Raw genomic sequence first — 16,273 nt, 5'->3', positions numbered from 1 at the left:
AGAGGGTGAGAGGTCAAACTATACGACCCGAGAGGGTGAGAGGTCAAACTATACGACCTGAGAGGGTGAGAGGTCAAACTATACGACCCGAGAGGGTGAGAGGTCAAACTATACGACCCGAGAGGGTGAGAGGTCAAACTATACGACCTGAGAGGGTGAGAGGTCAAACTATACGACCCGAGAGGGTGAGAGGTCAAACTATACGACCCGAGAGGGTGAGAGGTCAAAGTATACGACCCGAGAGGGTGAGAGGTCAAAGTATACGACGTGAGAGGTCAAACTATACGACCTGAGAGGGTGAGAGGTCAAACTATACGACCTGAGAGGGTGAGAGGTCAAAGTATACGACCCGAGAGGGTGAGAGGTCAAAGTATACGACCCGAGAGGGTGAGAGGTCAAAGTATACGACCCGAGAGGGTGAGAGGTCAAAGTATCCGACCCGAGAGGGTGAGAGGTCAAAGTATCCGACCCGAGAGGGTGAGAGGTCAAACTATACGACCCGAGAGGGTGAGAGGTCAAACTATACGACCCGAGAGGGTGAGAGGTCAAAGTATCTGACCCGAGAGGGTGAGAGGTCAAAGTATCCGACCCGAGAGGGTGAGAGGTCAAAGTATCCGACCCGAGAGGGTGAGAGGTCAAACTATCCGACCCGAGAGGGTGAGAGGTCAAAGTATCCGACCCGAGAGGGTGAGAGGTCAAACTATCCGACCCGAGAGGGTGAGAGGTCAAAGTATCTGACCCGAGAGGGTGAGAGGTCAAAGTATCCGACCCGAGAGGGTGAGAGGTCAAACTATCCGACCCGAGAGGGTGAGAGGTCAAAGTATCCGACCCGAGAGGGTGAGAGGTCAAAGTATCCGACCTGAGAGGGTGACCTGCTCCCCCCACAGGGCCCTGCAGAAGATGAAGCAGGTGCGCCGCCTGAAGCTGGAGGAGGTGAAGGTGTTGGCCCAGGAGGGCATCGAGCTGAACGCTGCCGAGTACCAGCGGCAGGTGGAGGAGCGCGAGGCCCAGCGGAGGCAGGAGCGCGAGGAGCGCCTGGCCAAGGAGGCCATGCTGACCCTGGAGGCCATGGAGCGCGAGGAGCAGCAGGCGGCGGCGCGAGGAGCCGAGCACCCCGAGCTCCAGGGTGAGCTTGTGCCGTCGTACTCGTCTTCCACGAGGGCCGAAGCTCTGACCCGCTCCTCGTGTTCTCTCCGGGTCCTGAGGTTCTGCTTTCTCTCTTTCCCAGGTCTGGAGGCCAAACTTCAGAGCCTGACGGAGGACACGGCGAAGAAGAAGCCCAAGAGATCCAAGAAGATGTTGAGCATCCACAGCGCCATCACCGGGTTCGAGGAGGCCTTCGAACAGTTTGCTACTGCCAGCGCCAAGAACATGGTCGTCGATCAGGAGGCGGAGCTTCCCCTGCAGGGCGACCTCCTGGACGTGAGTGACGCTCCAGCTGGAGTCGATTGGATGAAGCTTTATTGTTCTGCTTGTATTGAAGGTTAAAAGCTCAAATAACATGAAATAATACTCTTCAGGCGAACTTCTCGGAGGTGAAGACGGAGGTGAAGAAGAGTCGCCGCCACCCCCTCAGCAAGCCGCCCATGCGCTCCCCTCTGTCCATCCTCAAGCAAGACCCGGCCAGCGACAAAGGTGAGTGGCTGCGCTCATTTGATAGATATATACTAGGGCTGGGCAATGATTAACATTTTTAATCGCGATTAATCGCATGATTTTCCTGATTAATCACGATTAATCGCATTTGTATACGCAAAATCCAATAATTAATTCAAAAGTAGTGTATAGCGCACTTCTATTTGAAATGTTCTGCCATATGAACTAAAGTGCCATAAAATCTGTCAGGACATTGTCCAACGCAGTGATGCAGAGACACTGTGACAGAACGCTGGAGACGTGAAGCAGGGACATGATCAAAGGCAGTCGTCTGGCAGCAGCGATCATCTCTGGTGCTCTGTGCTCAGTGTGGTGACTTTATCTAACACATTCCACTGCTGTGCAACTTCAGTAAAGTGTCCCGCGCACGTTTCACCATCTTGGTGCCCTCCGCACAGCGCGTAGTGCGCTATGGGAGCGGCGGCGCTGGGAGGAGTTTATAGCACAAACAACAATGAACGAGTGGAGGCGGCGAGGTGCTCCGTGTTGCCAGGTTGGAGATGGTGAAGTATCGCACCAAAGGCTCAACATGGTTGTATTTGGAGGATAATTATCGTGTATCTGGCAACCCTGAGATCGGTCGACCAATGACTGAGAAGGTGGAACGTAAGGGAGATACCATTTCCAAAACTTGTAAGGGGTAAATACTAGTTTATGAAAACCCAGAGAAACACAAATCTGACGAAGCAAAATCCCGACGTTTTTGGAATCCCTGCCGGACGCATTTGTTAGGTCTCAGAAGCAGGACATGTCCGGGGAAAGAGGACGTCTGGTCCCCCGATGTCCAGTCGTCCCCAGAGAGCAACAGCACGTTGTGAAGCTGTCGCTTTGCAGTCCTCTCCTTTCATCCAGCTCGTGTATTCTCCGTGTGACGTGTGTCTTGAGGGCGTCTCATACCTGCCGTCATTTGTTGAGATTGTCCATGTTTGTTAAACCGCGAATGACTTTCTTTTCCGGCTCCGCAGCAAGCAGTAGCAGACTTTTACAAAATAAAAGCCTGTGAGCAACACACTTTTACAATAATAAAATAAATAATAAAACCTGTGTTTACGCGCGATAAAATAATTGTCGGCGTTAATTAATTGATGCGTTAACGCAAGATTAACGCGTTAACGTGCCCAGCCCTAATATATACATATTAATATATATATATATTAATATACACTACCGTTCAAAAGTTTGGGGTCATCCAGACAATTTCAAGTCTTCCATGAAAACTCACTTTTATTTATCAAATGAATATAAAATATAGTCAAGACATTGACAAGGTTAGAAATAATGATTAATATTTGAAGTATTAATTTTGTTCTTCAAACTTCAAGCTCAAAGGAAGGCCAGTTGTATAGCTTATATCACCAGCATAACTGTTTTCAGCTGTGCTAACATAATTGCACAAGGGTTTTCTAATCAGACATTAGTCTTCTAAGGCGATAACACAATGTACCATGAGAACACTGGAGTGATGATGAAATGGGCCTCTATACACCTCTGGAGATATGTCATTAGAAACCAGACGTTTCACCTAGAAGTCATTTACCACATTAACAATGTAGAGAGGGTATTTATGATTAATTTAATGTTATCTTTCTTGAAAAAACAGTGCTTTTCTTTGAAAAATAAAGACATTCCTAAGTGACCCCAAACTTTTGAACGGTAGTGTATATATATATATTAATGTATATATATATATTTTTTTCTTTGAAGCCAAAACCAGAAGCTTTAATCTGGTGTTCCTGTGAAGAAGAGTTTGTGGTACCAGGTTCCTTAAAGACTGCAGGGGGTCTGACGGTCTGTCCAGGTTCTGGTTCTGGTCTTCATGGTCCCCTACGTGGGCCTGGGTCTCCAGCTGCGTGTTGTATGCGAATTATAACAGAATAATAAGCAGTTCCATTTAAAGATGGAGGTTGTGTGAAGACCCCATCACACACAGACGTTTCTGTTTCATTATCGATCTGGAGAATAAAACCAGCTGCAGCTCCCTGTGGGGCGATGACATCACACTGCCCCCCCGACCCTCCTGCTGCTTCTCATTCTCTGATGGACTCGTATTGATCAGCTTCACGACTTCCAATTACCTGCTTTCAAACACACTCTGAGGAGGAGGAAGAGGAGGGTAAAATGATGAGCTGATGAAGAGTCCTTCTGCCTTCTGTCTGGACCAGGAGCGTAGGAGCTTAGGAGCTTCAGGAGCTTCAGAGCTTCAGGAGCTTCGGAGCTTCAGAGCTTCAGAGCTTCCAGACTCACAGCAGAGCTGTTGGTGCAGTCTGTTCTTCAGGAGTGGAGTTGTTGTTGTTGTCCATGTCTCAAACGTCTTGTGCTGTTTCAGACGTAAACATCTCTTCAGTGGTCAGGACTTCATCTTGTCGGTGTCAGATGTTGAGTCTGTTGTTGCCTCACAGAGCTGCCCTCCCCCACGTTGCTGGACAGTGACCTGAAGAAGCAGGAGCACCTGTGGCAGAACCACTCATCCAACTTCCTGGCAGAGAAGGCCTTCAATGCTGCAGTGGCAGCGCTACAGCCCCACTGCGCCATCTGCTCCCTCTTCTGCCCCTACCCTCAGGTACATGCTCCCTCTTCTACCCCTACCCTCAGGTACATGCTCCCTCTTCTACCCCTACCCTCAGGTACATGCTCCCTCTTCTGCCCCTACCCTCAGGTACATGCTCCCTCTTCTACCCCTACCCTCAGGTACATGCTCCCTCTTCTGCCCCTACCCTCAGGTACATGCTCCCTCTTCTGCCCCTACCCTCAGGTACATGCTCCCTCTTCTATCCCTACCCTCAGGTACATGCTCCCTCTTCTATCCCTACCCTCAGGTACATGCTCCCTCTTCTGCCCCTACCCTCAGGTACATGCTCCCTCTTCTGCCCCTACCCTCAGGTACATGCTCCCTCTTCTATCCCTACCCTAAGGTACATGCTCCCTCTTCTACCCCTACCCTCAGGTACATGCTCCCTCTTCTGCCCCTACCCTCAGGTACATGCTCCCTCTTCTATCCCTACCCTCAGGTACATGCTCCCTCTTCTATCCCTACCCTAAGGTACATGCTCCCTCTTCTACCCCTACCCTCAGGTACATGCTCCCTCTTCTGCCCCTACCCTCAGGTACATGCTCCCTCTTCTGCCCCTACCCTCAGGTACATGCTCCCTCTTCTGCCCCTACCCTCAGGTACATGCTCCCTCTTCTGCCCCTACCCTCAGGTACATGCTCCCTCTTCTGCCCCTACCCTCAGGTACATGCTCCCTCTTCTGCCCCTACCCTCAGGTACATGCTCCCTCTTCTGCCCCTACCCTCAGGTACATGCTCCCTCTTCTGCCCCTACCCTAAGGTACATGCTCCTCTTCTGCCCTACCCTAGGTACATGCTCCCTCTTCTGCCCCTACCCTCAGGTACATGCTCCCTCTTCTGCCCCTACCCTCAGGTACATGCTCCCTCTTCTGCCCCTACCCTCAGGTACATGCTCCCTCTTCTGCCCCTACCCTCAGGTACATGCTCCCTCTTCTGCCCCTACCCTCAGGTACATGCTCCCTCTTCTGCCCCTACCCTAAGGTACATGCTCCCTCTTCTGCCCCTACCCTCAGGTACATGCTCCTCTTCTGCCCCTACCCTCAGGTACATGCTCCTCTTCTGCCCCTACCCTCAGGTACATGCTCCCTCTTCTGCCCCTACCTAGGTACATGCTCCTCTTCTGCCCCTACCCTTAGGTACATGCTCCCTCTTCTGCCCCTACCCTCAGGTACATGCTCCCTCTTCTGCCCCTACCCTCAGGTACATGCTCCCTCTTCCCCTACCCTAAGGTACATGCTCCCTCTTCTGCCCCTACCCTCAGGTACATGCTCCCTCTTCTGCCCCTACCCTCAGGTACATGCTCCCTCTTCTGCCCCTACCCTTAGGTACATGCTCCCTCTTCTGCCCCTACCCTCAGGTACATGCTCCCTCTTCTGCCCCTACCCTTAGGTACATGCTCCCTCTTCTGCCCCTACCCTCAGGTACATGCTCCCTCTTCTGCCCCTACCCTAAGGTACATGCTCCCTCTTCTGCCCCTACCCTCAGGTACATGCTCCTCTTCTGCCCCTACCCTAAGGTACATGCTCCCTCTTCTACCCCTACCCTCAGGTACATGCTCCCTCTTCTGCCCCTACCCTAAGGTACATGCTCCCTCTTCTGCCCCTACCCTTAGGTACATGCTCCCTCTTCTGCCCCTACCCTCAGGTACATGCTCCCTCTTCTGCCCCTACCCTCAGGTACATGCTCCCTCTTCTGCCCCTACCCTAAGGTACATGCTCCCTCTTCTGCCCCTACCCTCAGGTACATGCTCCCTCTTCTATCCCTACCCTCAGGTACATGCTCCCTCTTCTGCCCCTACCCTTAGGTACATGCTCCCTCTTCTGCCCCTACCCTCAGGTACATGCTCCCTCTTCTGCCCCTACCCTAAGGTACATGCTCCCTCTTCTGCCCCTACCCTAAGGTACATGCTCCCTCTTCTACCCCTACCCTCAGGTACATGCTCCCTCTTCTGCCCCTACCCTAAGGTACATGCTCCCTCTTCTGCCCCTACCCTCAGGTACATGCTCCCTCTTCTGCCCCTACCCTCAGGTACATGCTCCCTCTTCTATCCCTACCCTAAGGTACATGCTCCCTCTTCTGCCCCTACCCTTAGGTACATGCTCCCTCTTCTGCCCCTACCCTCAGGTACATGCTCCCTCTTCTGCCCCTACCCTTAGGTACATGCTCCCTCTTCTGCCCCTACCCTTAGGTACATGCTCCCTCTTCTGCCCCTACCCTCAGGTACATGCTCCCTCTTCTGCCCCTACCCTCAGGTACATGCTCCCTCTTCTGCCCCTACCCTCAGGTACATGCTCCCTCTTCTGCCCCTACCCTCAGGTACATGCTCCCTCTTCTGCCCCTACCCTCAGGTACATGCTCCCTCTTCTGCCCTACCCTCAGGTACATGCTCCCTCTTCTGCCCCTACCCTCAGGTACATGCTCCCTCTTCTGCCCCTACCCTCAGGTACATGCTCCCTCTTCTGCCCCTACCCTCAGGTACATGCTCCCTCTTCTGCCCCTACCCTCAGGTACATGCTCCCTCTTCTGCCCCTACCCTCAGGTACATGCTCCCTCTTCTGCCCCTACCCTCAGGTACATGCTCCCTCTTCTGCCCCTACCCTCAGGTACATGCTCCCTCTTCTATCCCTACCCTCAGGTACATGCTCCCTCTTCTGCCCCTACCCTTAGGTACATGCTCCCTCTTCTGCCCCTACCCTCAGGTACATGCTCCCTCTTCTGCCCCTACCCTTAGGTACATGCTCCCTCTTCTGCCCCTACCCTCAGGTACATGCTCCCTCTTCTGCCCCTACCCTAGGTACATGCTCCCTCTTCTGCCCCTACCCTCAGGTACATGCTCCCTCTTCTATCCCTACCCTCAGGTACATGCTCCCTCTTCTGCCCCTACCCTCAGGTACATGCTCCCTCTTCTGCCCCTACCCTCAGGTACATGCTCCCTCTTCTGCCCCTACCCTCAGGTACATGCTCCCTCTTCTGCCCCTACCCTCAGGTACATGCTCCCTCTTCTGCCCCTACCCTCAGGTACATGCTCCCTCTTCTGCCCCTACCCTCAGGTACATGCTCCTCTTCTGCCCCTACCCTCAGGTACATGCTCCCTCTTCTGCCCCTACCCTCAGGTACATGCTCCCTCTTCTGCCCCTACCCTAAGGTACATGCTCCCTCTTCTGCCCCTACCCTTAGGTACATGCTCCTTCTTCTGCCCCTACCCTCAGGTACATGCTTCCTCTTCTGCCCCTACCCTTAGGTACATGCTCCTCAGGTACATGCTCCCTCTTCTGCCCCTACCCTCAGGTACATGCTCCCTCTCTTCTGACCGTACCCTCAGGTACATGCTCGCTCTTCTGCCCCTACCCTCAGGTACATGCTCCTCTTCTGCCCCTACCCAGGTACATGCTCCCTCTTCTGCCCCTACCCTCAGGTACATGCTCCTCTTCTGCCCCTACCCTTAGGTACATGCTCCCTCTTCTGCCCCTACCCTCAGGTACATGCTCCTCTTCTGCCCCTACCCTCAGGTACATGCTCCCTCTTCTGCCCCTACCCTCAGGTACATGCTCCCTCTTCTGCCCCTACCCTCAGGTACATGCTCCTCTTCTGCCCCTACCCTCAGGTACATGCTCCTCTTCTGCCCCTACCCTAGGTACATGCTCCTCTTCTGCCCCTACCCTTAGGTACATGCTCCTCTTCTGCCCCTACCCTCAGGTACATGCTCCTCTTCTGCCCCTACCCTCAGGTACATGCTCCTCTTCTGCCCTACCCTAAGGTACATGCTCCCTCTTCTGCCCCTACCCTCAGGTACATGCTCCTCTTCTGCCCTACCCTCAGGTACATGCTCCTCTTCTGCCCCTACCCTACATGCTCCTCTTCTGCCCCTACCCTCAGGTACATGCTCCTCTTCTGCCCTACCCTTAGGTACATGCTCCTCTTCTGCCCCTACCCTCAGGTACATGCTCCTCTTCTGCCCCTACCCTCAGGTACATGATGCTCCCTCTTCTGCCCCTACCCTCAGGTACATGCTCCTCTTCTGCCCCTACCCCAGGTACATGCTCCTCTTCTGCCCCTACCCTTAGGTACATGCTCCCTCTTCTGCCCCTACCCTCAGGTACATGCTCCTCTTCTGCCCCTACCCTCAGGTACATGCTCCTCTTCTTCCCTACCCTAGGTACATGCTCCTCTTCTGCCCCTACCCTCAGGTACATGCTCCCTCTTCTGCCCCTACCCTCAGGTACATGCTCCTCTTCTGCCCCTACCCTAGGTACATGCTCCTCTTCTGCCCCTACCCTCAGGTACATGCTCCTCTTCTGCCCCTACCCTTAGGTACATGCTCCTCTTCTGCCCCTACCCTCAGGTACATGCTCCTCTTCTGCCCCTACCCTCAGGTACATGCTCCCTCTTCTGCCCCTACCCTTAGGTACATGCTCCCTCTTCTGCCCCTACCCTCAGGTACATGCTCCCTCTTCTATCCCTACCCTAAGGTACATGCTCCCTCTTCTGCCCCTACCCTCAGGTACATGCTCCTCTTCTGCCCCTACCCTCAGGTACATGCTCCTCTTCTGCCCCTACCCTTAGGTACATGCTCCTCTTCTGCCCCTACCCTCAGGTACATGCTCCTCTTCTGCCCCTACCCTCAGGTACATGCTCCCTCTTCTGCCCCTACCCTTAGGTACATGCTCCCTCTTCTGCCCCTACCCTCAGGTACATGCTCCCTCTTCTGCCCCTACCCTTAGGTACATGCTCCTTCTTCTGCCCCTACCCTCAGGTACATGCTCCCTCTTCTGCCCCTACCCTCAGGTACATGCTTCCTCTTCTGCCCCCTACCCTCAGGTACATGCTCCCCTAACTGCATCTTCTTCTTTCTTCTTCTGTGGTTTCCAGCCACACAAAGACGTGTTGGTAGCTAATGCCCCCCAGCATCCTGCCCCCCCCGGGCTGACCCGGCCCCTGGTCCCTGAGATGTGCTTCAGCGTTGGAGCCAGCACCACCGAGCCGCCGCCCACCAACTACCACATGGGGGAGGATGGCACCAGCCCCCTGCTGTGCTGCTCCTCCTGCCACGTGCAGGTCCACGCCCGTGAGTAGAACATCTTCAGGTGTCCCGCCTGATTTAGAGTAAGGACCCAGGACCAGTGACCCAGGACCAGTGACCCAGGACCAGTGACCCAGGACCAGTGACCCAGGACCAGTGACCCAGGACCAGTGTCCCAGGACCAGTGACCCAGGACCAGTGACCCAGGACCAGTAACCAATGATCGGTTAGGGTCCTACAAACGGTCCCCGCCGTTGAGAAGATGAACCCTCGTGACGGCATGACGTCGTGGCGGCGTGACCTCGTGGCGGCGTGACCTCGTGACGCTCTGCTCTGCTCCTCAGGCTGCTACGGCGTGAAGCCCAGCTCCCTGAGCGACTCCTGGACCTGCTCCAGGTGTGCAGCAGCAGCCTGGACCGTGGTGAGTGCTGCTCAGCATCACAGCTCCATCACGCCCCAGGAGAGGAGACGCTCCACTCAGAGGAGGCTCTAGAGGAGAGGAGGCTCTGGAGGAGAGGAGGCTCTGGAGGAGAGGAGGCTCTGGAGGAGAGGAGGCTCTGGAGGAGAGGAGGCTCTGGAGGAGAGGAGGCTCTGGAGGAGAGGAGGCTCTAGAGGAGAGGAGGCTCTGGAGGAGAGGAGGCTCTGGAGGAGAGGAGGCTCTGGAGGAGAGGAGGCTCTAGAGGAGAGGAGGCTCTGGAGGAGAGGAGGCTCTGGAGGAGAGGAGGCTCTAGAGGAGAGGAGGCTCTGGAGTCTGAATAAATGAAGATGTTCCTCAAGACCGGAAGCTTCTTTCTACTTGTACCTACAGCTGCAGTAAAGATGGTTGTAGACGGACAGATGGATACTTAGTTAGGTATTCAGCTAGTTAGCTGGTTAGTTGGTTCTGTGGTTAGTTGGTTATGTGGACCCTGGATGACCTGCCACTGTCTTCATCTCTGCTTCCTGTTCTCCAGGAGTGTTGTCTCTGTAACCTGCGAGGAGGAGCTCTGAAGACCACCACAGACCACCGGTCAGTGTGTGTAACGTGTCCCCGTCCTCTCAGGTGTGCGTGTCCCTAACGTGTCCCCGTCCTCTCAGGTGTGCGTGTCCCTAACGTGTCCCCGTCCTCTCAGGTGTGCGTGTCCCTAACGTGTCCCCGTCCTCTCAGGTGTGCGTGTCCCTAACGTGTCCCCGTCCTCTCAGGTGTGCGTGTCCCTAACGTGTCCCGTCCTCTCAGGTGTGCGTGTCCCCGTGTCCTCTCAGGTGTGCGTGTCCTAACGTGTCCCCGTCCTCTCAGGTGTGCGTGTCCCTAACGTGTCCCCGTCCTCTCAGGTGTGCGTGTCCTAACGTGTCCCCGTCCTCTCAGGTGTGCGTGTCCCTAACGTGTCCCCGTCCTCTCAGGTGTGCGTGTCCCTAACGTGTCCCCGTCCTCTCAGGTGTGCGTGTCCCCGTCCTCTCAGGTGTGCGTGTCCCTAACGTGTCCCCGTCCTCTCAGGTGTGCGTGTCCCTAACGTGTCCCCGTCCTCTCAGGTGTGCGTGTCCCTAACGTGTCCCCGTCCTCTCAGGTGTGCGTGTCCCTAACGTGTCCCCGTCCTCTCAGGTGTGCGTGTCCCTAACGTGTCCCCGTCCTCTCAGGTGTGCGTGTCCCTAACGTGTCCCCGTCCTCTCAGGTGTGCGTGTCCCTAACGTGTCCCCGTCCTCTCAGGTGTGCGTGTCCCTAACGTGTCCCCGTCCTCTCTGGTGTGCGTGTCCCTAACGTGTCCCCGTCCTCTCAGGTGGGTCCATGTGATCTGTGCCATCGCTGTAGCTGAAGCTCGCTTCGTGAACGCCGTGGAGAGAGAGCCGGTGGACGTCAGCGGCGTGCCGGAGACACGCAAGAGCCTGGTGGGTGGAGATGACTCTCATTTCTCTCCTCTCTCTCATCTCATCTCATCTCTCATCTCATCTCTCTCATTTCATCTCTCTCGTCTCATCTCTCTCATCTCTCTCGTCTCATCTCTCTCATCTCATCTCATCTCTCTCATCTCATCTCTCTCATCTCATCTCTCTCATTTCATCTCTCTCATCTCTCTCATCTCATCTCATCGCTCTCCTCTCATCTCTCTCATCTCATCTCTCTCATTTCATCTCTCTCCCCTCTCATCTCTCTCATCTCATCTCTCTCATCTCATCTCTCTCATCTCATCTCTCCCCTCTCATCTCTCTCATCTCTCTCCCCTCTCATCTCTCTCATCTCTCTCATCTCATCTCTCTCATTTCATCTCTCTCATCTCATCTCATCCATCTCATCTCTCTCATCTCTCTCATCTCATCTCTCTCATTTCATCTCTCTCATCTCTCTCGTCTCATCTCTCTCCCCTCTCATCTCTCTCATCTCTCTCGTCTCTCCTGTTCAATGTGATGTTGGATCAACATTCAGACTAACGCCTTCTTGGTCCTCCATGAGTTAGAAACTTCCTGACTGCTGCCGTGTCTTTGAACACAACTCTCCTCTCCTCCTCTCAGTTTAATCTATCCTACATGAGAGGTTGTTTTCGAGGTCTGTCCGGCTTCTCTTCCCCCTCTCTTCTCCTCCTCCCCTCCTCTCCTCTCCTCTCCTCCCCCTCCTCTCCTCCCCTCCTCTCAGTTTAATCTATCCTACATGAGAGGTTGTTGTCGAGGTCTGTCCGGCTTCTGGCCTCTGATTGGTCGGCTGCAGATCAAAGTGAGCATTTAAACCTTTAGTATTGAGAGTCAGCGTTCTGCCGCCTCTATTTCAGCTTTTGGTTTCCAGGCAGCTCATAATAACGGTTCTCCAGCCCTCACTGTCTGCCAGCGTGTTTTATCTTCCTGCTCCTGGAGGGAAACGGCCTCAAACGTAGGAACGGTTCCTAAATAAAAGATCCTCGGCTCTTTAGAGCCGGTACAGTGTAATAACTTCTCTGCCAGAGAGGAGCCAGAAGTTCCGCATTGCAGGTTTAATAAATATTTTTATGTTCTATTGATCGTCCGTGCGCTGCACTACAGCTGCTCGCTGTGATTTGAGGATGAAGGATGAGAGGGGGAGGATGAAGGGAGGATGAGAGGGAGGGAGGATGAAGGATAACCCCAATAACAGAAGTCCAAAGGAAGGTGAAGTCTCTCCGGATGAGGGAGCGGCTTGGTCTGTTGGACCCGGGATGTTCAGGAGTCTGTTATGAGGGTCCCAGAGGACCCGGTTCAGATTGTTAGGATTTGTATTATTCTTCCTATTCTTATTTTTGAACATTGGGGGCATATTGGGGGTACTTGCCACCCTTAAAAACGTACCAGATTTGGTGAGCTGGTCAGGCGTGGTGAAAATAACCATCCGATATTGACTTCAGATTTGGGTTTTTAAAAATTGCTCTCTAGCGGCCCCTCGTTGTTTGACCGGCGATGCCCCTCACCCAGAAGTGGCAGGTTTGTAATGTTATCTCTGTAGTAGGACCCGACCATTGCCGCTCGCAGCTTTAATTTATTGTATTTGTTAATGGACACATCTGGAACACGCCTCCCCTGGTGTATGGAGAGGAGAACTCCCTTGGATAGGTCTTCACAGGCGTTATGCTCTTTCATTGGTGCAGCCCTGGTCCTCTCCATTTCACCTACAAAGAGGAACAGATGAGGTTTGGGGAAGATGAGTGAAGACCAGGGTCACGTGGGTTGAAGGATTCAAGTGAATTAAATAAACGAGTGCCGTCTCAGAGGAGAGGAGACCAGCTTCGGGCCAAAGCCACAGATTTGGTTGACTGGAGGTAATTTCACACTCGGGCTGTGAGGAGGAATCAAGGAGTAGGACGCGTTTCCACGAGGGGAAAGTCCTCGTGTGATGGAGCTGCACAAGTGATGCAAGACGCCTACAAGAAACATGGGATTCTGTATTTACTTTTTAAATGTCATTGGGGGTTCAGGAAGCTGCTTTTAACTGGTCTTCAAGAACCTGTTAACATTCAAGAGAGTCTCATAACGCTCATGAGTGCACATGTTCTGCATCCCTCGACCTCCTCGCATGTAAGAACATCGGGTCACGCTCACAACCTCCTTCTTTTAAGTATAAATATACATCTGTTGGTTGATTTCAGCTGTTCCTATAATATTGGAGATTATAGTTTCATATTTCTGTGAGCAGCTGCAGGATGTAGTTTAAACGTTATTTTAAACCGACTGTAGATTCTGTATGTTTTTAACACCATTTAAATGTAAAGGAGCTGAAATATAGCCACAGAATACAGTTGAGCCAATATCCAAATAATCCAAATGTCTAGCATTAAAAATCTACTGTATTTTAACCTTTTAAATCATATTGTTACTGCCTCAAATGGAGCTTTTCACAATTTAAAATCGTCAAACTTTAAAAAAGATCTTAATTTGCTTGCTTCTGTCAGATTATTGCTGCAGAAATTAATTAAAAACGTTATATATGATACAGTCTAATGCAGTGAAACCCACAACTTTATCATCCATGAAGGAAATGTAAGTACACAATGTAACACGACTGTTTTACATAGTTTACATACTTTTATGAATGAAAGATACACGTGTACATTAATATCTCTACTTCCACTGGATTATAATGGAGGCGCTCCCTGTTGCCATGGTGATTCTTGATAAGGCGGCTCCGTTGATGTCTCTTTCCGAGTTGGTTGTAGACTCAGGTCTGGTTCTCCCTGAACAACCGGCGTCTGTTCTCTGTCTTCTCGTAGAAGTGCGTCTTCTGCTACGGAAAGACGGCCAACCGTAACCGCGGCGCCTGCATCCAGTGCTCCCACGAGAACTGTGCCACCTCCTTCCACGTCACCTGCGCCCAGATCGCCGGAGTCGTCATGACGCCGGCCGACTGGCCCTACGTGGTGTCGGTCAGCTGCCACAAGCACAAGAGAGGCGCCTCCAAGGTACGTGAAGAGACTCGGTCCTCTAGTCAGAGACACGGTCCTCTAGTCAGAGACACGGTCCTCTGGTCAGAGACACGGTCCTCTAGTCAGAGACACGGTCCTCTAGTCAGAGACACGGTCCTCTAGTCAGAGACACGGTCCTCTAGTCAGAGACACGGTCCTCTAGTCAGAGACACGGTCCTCTGGTCAGAGACACGGTCCTCTGGTCAGAGACACGGTCCTCTAGTCAGAGACACGGTCCTCTAGTCAGAGACACGGTCCTCTAGTCAGAGACACGGTCCTCTAGTCAGAGACACGGTCCTCTAGTCAGAGACACGGTCCTCTAGTCAGAGACACGGTCCTCTAGTCAGAGACACGGTCCTCTGGTCAGAGACACGGTCCTCTGGTCAGAGACACGGTCCTCTGGTCAGAGACACGGTCCTCTGGTCAGAGACACGGTCCTCTGGTCAGAGACACGGTCCTCTGGTCAGAGACACGGTCCTCTGGTCAGAGACACGGTCCTCTGGTCAGAGACACGGTCCTCTGGTCAGAGACACGGTCCTCTGGTCAGAGACACGGTCCTCTGGTCAGAGACACGGTCCTCTAGTCAGAGACACGGTCCTCTGGTCAGAGACACGGTCCTCTGGTCAGAGACACGGTCCTCTGGTCAGAGACACGGTCCTCTAGTCAGAGACACGGTCCTCTGGTCAGAGACACGGTCCTCTAGTCAGAGACACGGTCCTCTGGTCAGAGACACGGTCCTCTGGTCAGAGACACGGTCCTCTGGTCAGAGACACGGTCCTCTGGTCAGAGACACGGTCCTCTGGTCAGAGACACGGTCCTCCTGGTCAGACACGGTCCCTCTGTCAGAGACACGGTCCTCTGGTCAGAGACACGGTCCTCTGGTCAGAGACACGGTCCTCTGGTCAGAGACACGGTCCTCTAGTCAGAGACAATGTTTACATTATGAAGTATACGTCATAATGTAAACATTGTATATATATAATGTAGACATTATGATGTGGACCTCATAATGTCTACATTCTATCATGTCCCCCTCATTGTGTCCTCTGCTCTGGGTGACGTCCTCCTGTGTGACGGTAGCTCTTTGTCCCTCAGTCTCGGGCCTCGGCTAAAGGCCCTCCCAGCCTGACCCTGGGTCAGCGGGTCATCGGGCGCAACAGTGACGGCTGGTACTACCACTGCACCGTCATCGGCATGGCGACGCAGACCTTCTACGAGGTCAACTTCGACGACGGCTCGTATTGTGACAACGTGCACCCAGAAAACATCTTGGTGAGTCTCGTCCTGCGGTTCAGAAACGACGTCAACGAGTTCCCTGAGGAACATCTTGATTCCTCTTTCCTCTGTTGGCCGCTGAGTTTTATCGCTGCTTTAAACGCCCCGTGTTTCTGAAATGAGGAATGCGTGGTGCTCATCGGGGGCGTGTCCTCCCGCTTCAGAGTCACGACTGCTTGCGGACCGGACCTCCGGAGGGGGGCGAGCTCATCATGGTCGGCACGCCGGAGGGCGAGGCGGTCCACGCCTCCTTCGTCAGGGAGCACAACCACAAGTCCTACCAGGTGAGGAACTCAGCTCGGCTTCATCGACCATCACGACAGAGTCTCATCCGAGTCCCCGTGTACCGTAAGGCCCACAAACACCTGGCTGGCTCGACCAATCAGGAGCCTGCATTTCGTTCTTCCTGGTCGATTCTTAACCTGATGATGATAAACCTGCATCCCTATCTGACTGCTGGGAGACGCCACACACACACACACACACACACAGACACAGACACACACACACACACACACACACACAGAGACACACACACAGACACACACAGACACACACACACAGACACACAGAGACACACACACACACAGACACAGAGACACACAGACACACACACAGACACACACAGACACACACAGAGACACACAGACACACACAGAGACAGACACACAGACACACACACAGAGACACACAGACACAGTCTGAGTGTACTTTGTAAAGTCCCGTTGTGTGCTTGGAGATGTTTATTGTCTCCAGAGTCGTGGTAAATGTGTTGTGTTGTCTGCAGGTTGAGTTCCAGGACCAGAGCCAGCTGATCCTGAAGCACTCTGAGATCCACCAGCTGGAGCACGAGCTGCCCAAGAGGGTCCGAGCCCGGCCG

At 53.4% G+C, this 16,273-nt stretch overlaps 1 protein-coding gene across 1 annotated transcript in view; it reads left to right on the top strand.

Moving 5' to 3' along the window:
* Positions 1-16,273, top strand: part of kdm4b (lysine (K)-specific demethylase 4B) — a 40,735-nt gene that overhangs the window by 22,754 nt on the left and 1,708 nt on the right. Inside the window, exons 7-18 of the mRNA XM_056414995.1 lie at positions 888-1,126; positions 1,229-1,422; positions 1,521-1,635; positions 4,056-4,216; positions 9,094-9,289; positions 9,589-9,665; positions 10,198-10,253; positions 10,999-11,107; positions 13,927-14,115; positions 15,214-15,390; positions 15,558-15,677; positions 16,181-16,269. Coding sequence (XP_056270970.1) covers positions 888-1,126; positions 1,229-1,422; positions 1,521-1,635; positions 4,056-4,216; positions 9,094-9,289; positions 9,589-9,665; positions 10,198-10,253; positions 10,999-11,107; positions 13,927-14,115; positions 15,214-15,390; positions 15,558-15,677; positions 16,181-16,269 — 1,722 coding nt within the window. The remainder of the gene's footprint in view (positions 1-887; positions 1,127-1,228; positions 1,423-1,520; positions 1,636-4,055; positions 4,217-9,093; positions 9,290-9,588; positions 9,666-10,197; positions 10,254-10,998; positions 11,108-13,926; positions 14,116-15,213; positions 15,391-15,557; positions 15,678-16,180; positions 16,270-16,273) is intronic.

The sequence above is a fragment of the Pseudoliparis swirei genome, chromosome 5, assembly GCF_029220125.1.
Source record: "Pseudoliparis swirei isolate HS2019 ecotype Mariana Trench chromosome 5, NWPU_hadal_v1, whole genome shotgun sequence".
In the NCBI taxonomy this organism is placed as follows: domain Eukaryota; kingdom Metazoa; phylum Chordata; class Actinopteri; order Perciformes; family Liparidae; genus Pseudoliparis; species Pseudoliparis swirei.
Note: the sequence above shows the minus strand (reverse complement) of the source record. Positions and strands in the feature narration are given on the sequence as shown.